Here is a 10,798-nt window from a genome sequence, read left to right as displayed (position 1 = left end):
AAGCGTTCAGAGTTGGGGAATTTAATTAAAGGTTATCGATCTCTTTTTGGTGACACGCCTTCTAAAAACAACTTGCTAGAGCATGATATTGATGTTGGTGATGCAGAACCAATTCACCAGCGCTACTATAGGGTTTCAGAAGAGAAAAGGAAAATCATTGATGCTGAAGTGAAATACATGCATGATAATAATATTGCTGTGCTTTCTTCTTCAAGTTGGGTATCACCCTGCTTGTTGGTGGAAAAAGCTGATAAAACACCACGCTGTTGCACAGGTTTCTGCTACCTTCCAGCGTCTGATGAACATGGTAGTTAATGGCCTTGAGGGTTGTGCTGTGTATCTGGACGATGTGGTGATATATAGTGATACCTGGGAAGAGCATGTGAAACGTATTAGGGCTTTGTTCCAACGAGTAGCTGATGCTAATTTGACAGTGAACTTGGCTAAGTGTGAATTTGCAAAAGCCACTGTAACATATCATGGTAAGGTGGTGGGTCAAGGGCAGGTACGGTCTGTTCGGGCTAAGGTTGTAGCTATTGATGAGTTCCCTGTTCCCACAACTAAAAAGGAACTAATGAGCTTCTTAGGTTTGGTTGAATATTATCATTGTTTTTGCTGAAATTTCTCCACAGTTGTAGCTCTGCTAACAGACTTGCTTAAAGCAAAAGCAAAATTTATTTGGTCGGAAATTTGTCAAGAAGCATTTGCTAATGTGAAGGCTTTACTATGTTCTGCTCCGGTTTTGCTGGCTCCCCGTTTGGATCAGTCCTTCACACTTCACGTGGATGCTAACCAGGTTGGAGTGGGTGCGCTTTTACTTCAAGGTGGTCCACAGGGTATTGATTGTCCTGTTAGTTTCTTTTCTAAAACGTTCATCTCTTATCATCTGAATTACTCAGTGATGGAAAAAGAACCATTGGCTTTAATTTTGGCTTTGCAGCATTTCCATGTTTATCTTGAATAAGCAAGGCAAATAGTTGTATATACTAACCATAACCCACTTACATTTTGAACTGGTTATTATACATATTAAGGGTAAAGATAACATCATGGCAGATCCTCTTTCCCGTGCACCTATATAACTCCAAGGTGCAAGGGTTGCTGAGGTAGGAAATGCTGATTCTTTTAGAATCGGGAGTTGTGGGCGTGTGTGGGAAGATTGTCTCAGGTAAGCTCTATTAATTCTTGTGTTAAATTGCCTTGAGTTTGTGTACCTGATTAAATCAAGAGTACCCTGTTCAACTGTTAATTTATTGCAGCTAAAAATACAATGGTAGTAACGTTCAGGGTAGGAAACCTGTCTTATGGGGGGAGTATGATGGCCTAGGTCAGATCTGGGTCCTGTCTTTCTCCGCATGTGTGGCTGTGTTTTTCCCTGTTTTCCAGGAAGCCAGTGGGTGGAGCTGAGATTTAGGCATGCTGTACACCTGTCTCAATTGGTTTGAGGTTCCTATAAAGGAGGCCTTAAAGATTGGCTCAGTTTCTTCCCCTGGGCCTGCTTGCTGAGTTCTCTTTTGATTTTGTCTGTGTCTTTTACACTTTCTATCCAACATGGCATATAACACTGATTCGCTCACAAACTGAATTTAAATCTTTGTATTACAATATGTTGAGTTTATTGAGAACCTTGTGTGCCCTCCCTTCTTTGTCCCATACTGTTGAGCCAGGTTGTGACAATTATTGTAAATTCAAATGTTATTAGAAAATGGTCAGACAGAAGAGAGGTATGAGGAAATACTGTTAAATTATTAGTTTCAATGCCATATGTAAGGTCTAAGGTGTAACTAAAACAGTGAATAGTTTTCTTCACATTTCACCACACAACAGGGTGGTGAGAGCAGATGAAACTGATTAGTTAGTCAAGGAAAAATGTGACGAGACCAGGAACAAGAAGTGGCTGTAAAATAAACAGGAAGGAGGAAGTGAAGTTGGTGATCCTGACAGGATTACTATCATGATGTGGAGCCGCACTTCTAATTCTGCGAGCCTTGCCTCCAAAGCTGCAAAAACCATACACTTCTTTCAGATATTATTATTGCTTAAGGAGGCAGAGGAAAAACTGAACATGAGACACACTAAGCAAGTGAAAGAAGGAGGGACAGAGGGAGACAGAGAAGCCATTGCCAACGGATAAGAGAATACCATGGATATGTTAAATTAAGAAGAGTCAAGCAGCTCTAACACAAATCTGTCACACCTCTCCCATTATTATTACTATGATATGAATGTGGGCACTTCATAAAACTGCATATAACACAAATTCTAAATCCAAAGTCCAAGTAAAAACAATTAGGATTATAATAAATGTATTCTTAAAACTTTGCAATGACATGCTGCAACTGACTACAAATTAATGATTAGTGGTTTTCTTTTATTCTTTATTGTCCTGTCTCCTGGAATACCCAATGAGATGTCATTCTATTCGTACATTCATTAATGTTATTGTAGTGTAAATCTGGGTCTGATCTGTAACACGCATGAATATGAAAAGGCTAGATGTTAGATCGCTCTGGCCAAAGTTATTGGCTCATTAAAGCAGTTTTAAGTGGCTAGTAGAGATACAGTTTTACCCCACATTAAGAAGTTTGGAATTGCAAACGAGAAACCTGTGAACTAAGAGAGCGAAGCTTGGAGGAGAGCGAGATGGTTCTAAAGTTTTGGTCACCTCATTCATTCTAAAAAGCGTGGCCACAACATAAGAACCACCTCTTCTAATAATGTACACTAGTATGACTGCACCAGCCACTATGACCTTAATAATAAATACAGAGTAGAATTATCACCTTTCTGACCATTCCCATCTAAAAACTGAGAAATTATAACATTGTGAAAGCAGAATTTCTTAAAACTACTCAGTTACTCACTGGCGTGTATGTTTGGACACAAACTATCAAATAATGTCTATCCATTCTTTTGTGTTTATACCCCAGTCCAGTGGGTGGCGGTAATAATCGACAGAGCTGGTGCGCAGCCTCTTGTAAAATCCACAGAAGAAGGAGAAGCAGAAGAAGTTAAACGTGGATCAGCTGAGGTGGCTGATGTGAAAACCCTATTTCATATTATTACATTTTAAAACACAACTGTAGTTAAGTGGGATGGAGAATGACATTATCGTCTCTCTTGAAGATTTAGGGTAAGTTAAATACCTAACATATCTCTGTTCTCGGAACATTTTGTGCAAGGGTTGACGAGCCAACGACTAGCCTTGTTTGGCTTTAACGTTAACGTTACTATTTTAGCCAGCGCAAGCTGACTTCACCCAAGGAGCCTCGGTCACCACGCTGCTGTTACAAATGTTAGTCTCACAATGATGTAGTTTACGATGCTTATGCACCGCAGTTACCCATGGGCGTGTGTGTTAATGGATAAAATTTGCATGTTGTGCCAAAAACTGCGTCAGCAGAAGCCGCTCCCGTCATGGCTCGTTTCAGAAAAGCTCTTATTCACACATTCACACATTAACATTTTCGAGCTAGTTGCAGAAAATGCACAAATAATTGACTAAATGTTTCTTGGCGTGTTATTGAAATATATATAAAATTCTTAAAAGTAGTCGGGCGTTGAGCCAGTTTCTTGGGAGCACGGATGTTTGGACATTTTTAAACGAAAAGCTACATTTAAAAATAAATTGTTGTCTAAATGACCCATATGCGGTAACAACTAAAATAGCTCTTACTCTACTCATGTTAGTATGATAGGATGGTGTTTGATGTATTTGTGAGTAAATAATTCTCCCAAGCAATTTAAAGAAGGTACATGGTTGGTTTCATTACCTTCAGATAGATAAAAAAAAAAAGTAATGTAATGTAAAGAGTTTACGTATCATTTGAGTGCCATTTCTTTGGAAGAAAACACACACAAACCGGGCAACTCTGCCTCTTACCAATAACACCATGGAGTTAAAATACAGGATTGTTTGAGATCAATGAGGCAATTTAGTAACACTGGGGCTTGGTAGAGTGGCCGCCTACCTACCATAGGGTCAGAGGTTCACTCCCTCTCTTCCCAACTACATGTCGAAGTGTCCCTGGGCAAGACACTGAAGCCCCAATAGCCCATCCTCATCTCCAGGCCCGCAGTGCTGGTCCGAGCCCGGTAGAAATTGGCAAGGGTTGCGTCAGGAAGACATCCGGCGTAAAAACTGTGCCAAATCAACATGTGGACAAATTAACCGCTGTGGCGATCCTGAACTCTCAGGATAAGCTGAAAGGACAAAAAAACCCAGGAAATAATTCAGTAACACCTTAGCTTTGGTAGGGGACATGTCCATATGCAAACCTATCTGTTGCAAAGAGTTGTGGCTAACGTTCAATATTATTTGATGTTGTTTTATGTTAACTGTGTGTCACTGCAGTTACCAAGGCCCACTGTTGGAAGAAGGAGCTCTTGATTCTGCTGTTAGTGGTGGAGCAGCTTCACCTGAGTTTACTAAGCTCTGTGCCTGGATTGTCTCAGAGCTTAGACTCTACTGTAAACTGGAGGAGAATGTCCACGCCACAAACTGTAAGATATAATTTATCACTGTGAAGTGAAGTTGCTGCTGGTGAAGAATTGATATATTGTATTAAATAGTTACAGAAGCACTTCGCAGAAAAAGGTTCTCTTTATTTGACAGCTAAAGTTTGATGGCAAATGCAAGTAAGTGTAAAATAAAATTATTTTACACAAATATAATAAAATTATATGTTTTATTATTAGATATAGACTTGTTTTAGTTTTTTCTGTAATTGTTACACTGTTTTGTTATTGGTTACGAAAGAGATTTGGTTTACGTTTTGGCGTCAGCGTTGGAAATTCCACAGTGAAATTTTTTTACTTTCATTCTGCAAAGTTATAGTCATTACTGAGATTAAACCAGGCTATTTGTCTGTGCTGTGTCTTGGTGACTGTGTGTTGACTGTGTTCGTCTTTCTACCTATCTCAGGTCCAAGCGAGGCGGAGAGCTTCCAACTGGAGATGAGTGGCCTGCTGTCAGAGCTTGCCTGTCCTTACTCCATCCTCAACAGCGGAGACATCACCCAGAGGCTCCTGAACCGGACCGACTGCCTTCTACTCCTCAGTATGAATACAGACTTTTGCGGACTCTCTACTTGAAAAGCAGCATTGCTGCATTGACCTGGGGGCTGAAAGATTTTAAAAAAATGTGCTATACTACATTGCTCTGTGATAAATTGTTGCACAGTCATACATTTGAAGTGCAATATTCACAGGGTGAGGACATAACAGCCTCAACTAGATGGCATCATTAGCAGCCTGTTTGCAGCTTCTACATACCCACATCAAGTGCTGTCAGTTATTCTGGCAGATTCTAAGCGTGGGATAAATTATAAAGCTAAGCTCATTAAACTACATGCATTTCTGAATATGAGAAAGGATGAAAATCTAGCACAGGCTGTCCATACACATAGAGCTAGAAAGGAATTTAGTGAATTCAAACAACCTGTGTGGATGGGTGTGCAGGTGCTTCAAATGCCCCACACCTTAGTTATGTGTTTTTCTTTTGTGTACTTTTTTTTTGTGATGTTTGAGCCCACTTAATTCCAAGGTATAACTGTCTAATCTCTGCAGATGTCTTCATAACTGATAACACTTTAGTGTGCAGGTTCTTTACTACGTGTTTTTTATAGTAGACATTTTGACTGGTCAAAATAGAGGCATTAATAGTTATTGTTGGCTCTATTCCTGTATTATAATTATTCTAAGCAAGCATGCACAATATCTAGAAATATACCAATTCCTTCATAAGTCTGTTTGAAAGCATGTCCTTTTTATTTATTTTTTTATTTTTTTAAAGTGGGTCCATAGTTTTATCTATTTTATCACTTTCTGAATCCAGCCTTCCTGATATCAGAGTTGGAGGCTTCGAGGATGGTCCTGGTTAACAAGCCCCAGAAGAAAGCTCAAGAGTCAGGCAGCCCTGTGTTCCAGGAACTGAAAGGCATCTGCATGGCGCTGGGCATGTCTAAACCTCCTTCCAACATCACCATGTTTCAGTTTTTCAGCGGAATTGAGAAGAAGGTCAGTTGTTCTAGTCACAAAGACACATTGTGTATCTCAAAACACAAACTTAGTTTCTCGTAAGAAGTACAGTGTATTTGAAACAGTGAATTTTTATTTAATTTTAGAGAGCTACTGAACCCCCCCACACATTTAGTAATAGCTCCTGTAACAGTGTGAGAATAAATGTTATTTTACATGTTTGTCCTTTATCACTGTGGTTTAATAAACAGTATCCAAACATTTTTTTCCCTCAGCTGAAAGAAGCTATAAGTCGAGTTCCACCAAATCACGTAGGAGAGCCTTTGATGAAGAAGACGCTTGGGCCTGTGCACTTGGTGAATACTAAAAAATGATGAGGAATTTAAATTCAGTTGGGAACACTGCATGAGTAAATGAGTTTTTTTTTCCCCATTTGGTAGGAGAAAATTGAAGCTATAAACCAAGCGCTAGTAAATGAGTACGAAGTGAGAAGAAAGATGTTGCTGAAACGTCTTGATGTGACTGTGCAGTCTTTTGGGTGGTCTGAAAGAGCAAAGGTACTTGGAAACATTCTTAAGGATGTGCAGAAACAAAAACACACACAAAAACATGTTTGAGCAGGGCTTTGTACACACGGTGTCATCTCATGCAACTCAGCATTTTAAAATAATAATTGATAAAATGTCAAATCTAATAACACTGTTGCTATATGTTTCTCTTAAGTGTTCCATGTTGCTCTAACTTTCTGTATTATGAATTAATTTCTTGTTTCTACATCATACCAGTAAAATGGTCCAAAGATAAACAGATCATGTTTCTCACCACTATCTATCTATCTATCTATCTATCTATCTATATATAGATATATCTATTTATAGATATCATTCCCCACTTCACCTGCTCTTATTTCCCCCATTCAAGCTCTGATCCTCTACCTAAGGCCTTGGCGCTTGAGGGTCCTGCGCAGTATCTTAGATGTTCGTAGGAATGCACTCTTCTGGACAGAGGTCTCAGATGTTGTTCCTGGAATCAACTGGGGCCACTCTGTTTTCTAACTTCTTTTTTGGCCTTGTTCTTTTGTTTGTCCAAAACTACTGTGTCGGGTTGGTTGGACATTACCCGTTTGTCAGTCTGTATCTGGAAGTCCCACAGGATCTTAGCTCCGTCATTCTTCACCACCTTTGGAAGTGTATCCCATTTTGACTTTAGGACTTCCAGCTTGTACTTGGCACAGATGTTTCGGTGCACTATGCCAGGCACTTGGTTATGGCATTCCGTGTATGCTCTGCCAGCAAGCATCTTGCACCCTGCTGTTGGATTGTCTTGGGGCATCTTAACACAAGTAGTTTCCTTGTTTTAATGTCAGTAGCCTCTGTCTCCACTTTTGGCCAGCTTATTATGCCAGCGGGGTACCTGATGACCAGGAGGGCATAGGTGTTAATCACCTGGACTTTGTTCTTCCCATTCAGCTGACTTCTCAGGTCTTGCCTCACTCTTTGTAGGTACTCGGTAGTAGCTGCTTTCCTTGTGGCCTCTTCATGGTTGCCATTTGCCTGTGGGATCCCGAGGTATTTGTAGCTATCCTCAACATCTGCTGTCTTGTCTTCTGGTAGAACAATCCCCTCAGTTCTGACTACCTTTCCTCTCCTTGTTACCAGCCGACAACGCTTAACCATTCCGAATGACATTCTGATGTCTTGGCTGGATATCCTGGTGGTATGGATCAGTGAGTCACTCCTGGCATACAGCTTGATGTCATCCATGTAGACGAGGTGGCTGATGGTCGCTCTGTTCCGCAGTCGATATCTGCAACCACTCTTGTTGATCTGGCTGAGGGGGCTCAGGCCTATGCAGAACAGTAGCGGGGATAGAGCATCTCCTTGGTATATTTCGCACTTAATGTTGACTTGTGCAATTAGCTTAAAGTTGGCCTCTAGGGTTGTTTTCCACTTCCCCATTGAGTTCTTGATGAAGACTCTTAGAGCCCTGTTGATCTTGTATATTTTCAAGCATTCCAGGATCCATATGTGAGGCCTTGAGTCATATACTTTCTTGTAGTCAATCCAGCCAGTGCGCAGGTTGGTATGTCTGGTCTTGCAGTCTCGAGTGACTCCTTTTATCTACTAGCATCTGGGGCTTTGCTCCTCTGGCGTTACTACAGATTCCCTTCTGGGCTCCGCTCATGTATTGATCCATGCGCCTGCTCATCTTAGCCGCTATGATGCCTGACATAAGGTACCATGTGGTGTGAAAGCAGGTGTGAGTGTGGTAATTGGATGGGACTGCTCCCTTCCAGGGGTCCTTCAGGATCAGGACTGCGTGGCCTTCAGTTAACCAATAAGGATGGGTTCCATCCACTAGTAGCATGTTCATTTGTGCCACTAGGTGCTCATGGAGTGAGCTCAGCTTCTTTAACCAGTAGGCATGGATCATGTCAGTGCCTGGAGCTGTCAAGCTCTTCATTGTTGAGACCTTCTCTTGGATGTCTGTCATTGTGATGGTTACTGGATCTTTTTGAGGAAGGTTCCTCCTCCCTGAGAGCTTGAGGATCATGGTTGCTTTTGGCCTTGTCCCTCTTTTACAGAGACTTGTCTGGATATGTGAATGTTTTAATTATAGTATGTAACCTTGATGATCCTCAAATTTGATTAAGTTGTTGAAGTATTTGCAAACAGTGTTTATTGAACGCCAGTGATTTCTACAGTTATTTTTACATTTGTTGTTTGTTTTTTTGTTTTTTTTTAGCATTACAAAACTTTTGGTGCCTTTGCTGAACTTTTTTGGCATCAAATTTAGATTAAGCTTAAATAAACCAGCATATATTAAATCTAATAATTTTCATATTTGATAGTATTAGGCGGCTTATTAAGGTGAGTTAATTAGCTGGATATGGATATGAAGTAAAAAGATTTTTATTTATGTCTTTACAATTTACTTGTCCTAACTTCTTTGTGTTTAACATTGCTTCCTAAAAATGACTACAACTTCCTTCTGTATGTCTTAATACAGACACATGCTGAAAAGTTGGGCAAAGTTTACCAGCCACTGCGATCTGCTCTCAGCACCAAAAGTAAAATATCCATTGCCCATCTTTTTGCTGCTCGACAAGACTTCTCAAAAATCTTACGCACAAGCAGTGGCAAGATAAGGGAGAAGACTGCCTGTGCCATTAATAAGGTGGGTTAATTAATTATTTTTTTTTCTGTTTCAAGTGTTGTCCATTTTATTTCTGTGACACAGATGTGTGCCTTTGATGACAGGATAGTGCATCATTCACAGTTTTCTTCATAAAAATATCATAAACATAGCATCAAATTCGGCTAGTTAGTTTCTTTAAAGGCTTATTGTGTATTCTTTCCTCAGGTTCTAATGGGCAGAGTGCCCGATAGAGGAGGCAGACCATGTGAGATTGAGGCCCCACCTCCAGAGATGCCTTCTTGGCAGAAGCGTCAAGATGTTCCACAAGGTGGAGGACACTACGGTGGAGGTGGGCAGGGAGGAAACAGGGGAGGCTATGATCACTACTCCCAAGGTGGCCGTGGAGGCTATGAGAGAGGGGGACATACAGACAGGGGAAGTAGAGGAGGCAGCAGAGCGGGGAAGGTGCAGGGAGGCTGGGGAGATGGAGGTGGGGGAGGAAGAGGGGGTTACAATCAGGGCCACTATCAGGATGCAGGAGGTCATCAGGGAGGAGGAGGGAGAGGTGGTTATGGAGGAGGAGGAAACAACAACGGAGGCTTCCAGGATCCTGGATATCATGGAGGAGGAGGTGGTTACCATGACATTTACCACCAAGATGGAGGCTGGCATCAGGAGAGAGGTGGTGGTCGAGGAGGTCGGGGGGGCCGGGGAAGGGGAGGTAGAGGTGGAGGAGGAGGCCAAGGGGGAGGTTGGGGTGGTAGAGGGGGGCAGAATTTTAACCACGGAGGACATTTTGAACAGTTCTTCCAACATGGTGGGCAGCACTACAGCCAAGCTGGCTTTAATCAAAGCAGACACTACACTAGTTGAAGATGCAGTGTGGGTCATTGCAGCAGGGTCCACTCAGATTGACTACTTGTGATGGGTGAATGCATTTCTAATGCCTAATCTAACCTTAAAATGTTAGCATGGCTAATATTTGACAAAAATTTTAAATGATGACCTGGGAAATACACGTACTGTATCCAGTCAGCTGTCAAGACGGTTTTGGGAATGCTTTGCTACAGTCTTTCATCCTGGTGTGTTCATGTTTTCTTTGCCTTCTCATTTTGAGTATTAAAGCCAACAGCTCTGCTACAACGCAGTTTAGTTAGTTGATTTGTCAGACTCTGCTGTGTTGACCCTATTTTGAGACTTGACAAGCATTATGTTGGACATTTTTTTAAAGACATGAAAAGTTTCCAAGATGTCAGTGTTGATGCACCCACTGTGTATCTGACAAAGTGAAACCCCATCATTTCATGTAGGATTCTTGAAACTATTAGAGTAGAATTTACAGACTTGAAAATGGCTTCATCTTTCCAGTCTTTATTTTGTTTCATTAGGTTTGACTGGAATCTCCTTTGTTGCTTATTTAAAAAGATGTGATCTTGTGCTCATGGAATATTGTGTGCATATAAATATGGATGTTTGAAGGTTTACACAGATGTTTGAATGAGCAATAAAATCTAAAATAAGAATAAAATCACTTTATTTAGTGGTGTTATCTAAGTTAATAAAACTATGTAATCTCTTGTTTTAAGCAAAATGAAAGTTCAAAGAGCTGTGCAGCCCCAAATGATCAAATTGACGATTTTTACTAAGTCTCTAGTCTAAATCGCGATCTAATTGAACAAAG

General features: G+C 40.8%; 1 protein-coding gene across 1 annotated transcript; it reads left to right on the top strand.

The window, feature by feature from the left end:
- Positions 1-2,976: 2,976 nt before the first annotated feature.
- fam98a (family with sequence similarity 98 member A) lies at positions 2,977-10,648 on the top strand. Its single transcript, XM_067476171.1, has 8 exons — positions 2,977-3,133; positions 4,355-4,503; positions 4,925-5,059; positions 5,837-6,018; positions 6,255-6,335; positions 6,420-6,536; positions 8,989-9,156; positions 9,343-10,648. Exons 1-8 carry the CDS (start codon positions 3,096-3,098, stop codon positions 9,988-9,990), a joined length of 1,518 nt encoding a protein of 505 aa, XP_067332272.1. The 5' UTR covers positions 2,977-3,095; the 3' UTR covers positions 9,991-10,648.
- Positions 10,649-10,798: the final 150 nt, after the last annotated feature.

Source organism: Channa argus, chromosome 1, assembly GCF_033026475.1.
Source record: "Channa argus isolate prfri chromosome 1, Channa argus male v1.0, whole genome shotgun sequence".
Classification (NCBI taxonomy): domain Eukaryota; kingdom Metazoa; phylum Chordata; class Actinopteri; order Anabantiformes; family Channidae; genus Channa; species Channa argus.
Note: the sequence above shows the minus strand (reverse complement) of the source record. Positions and strands in the feature narration are given on the sequence as shown.

Excerpts from the sequence above, each read along its gene's own strand:
- fam98a (XM_067476171.1), top strand. The coding sequence starts at position 3,096 with ATGGAGAATGACATTATCGTCTCTCTTGAAGATTTAGG. Across the intron at positions 3,134-4,354 it reads GTCTCTCTTGAAGATTTAGG|TTACCAAGGCCCACTGTTGG; the intron begins GTAAGTTAAATA and ends GTGTCACTGCAG. Across the intron at positions 5,060-5,836 it reads CGACTGCCTTCTACTCCTCA|CCTTCCTGATATCAGAGTTG; the intron begins GTATGAATACAG and ends TTCTGAATCCAG.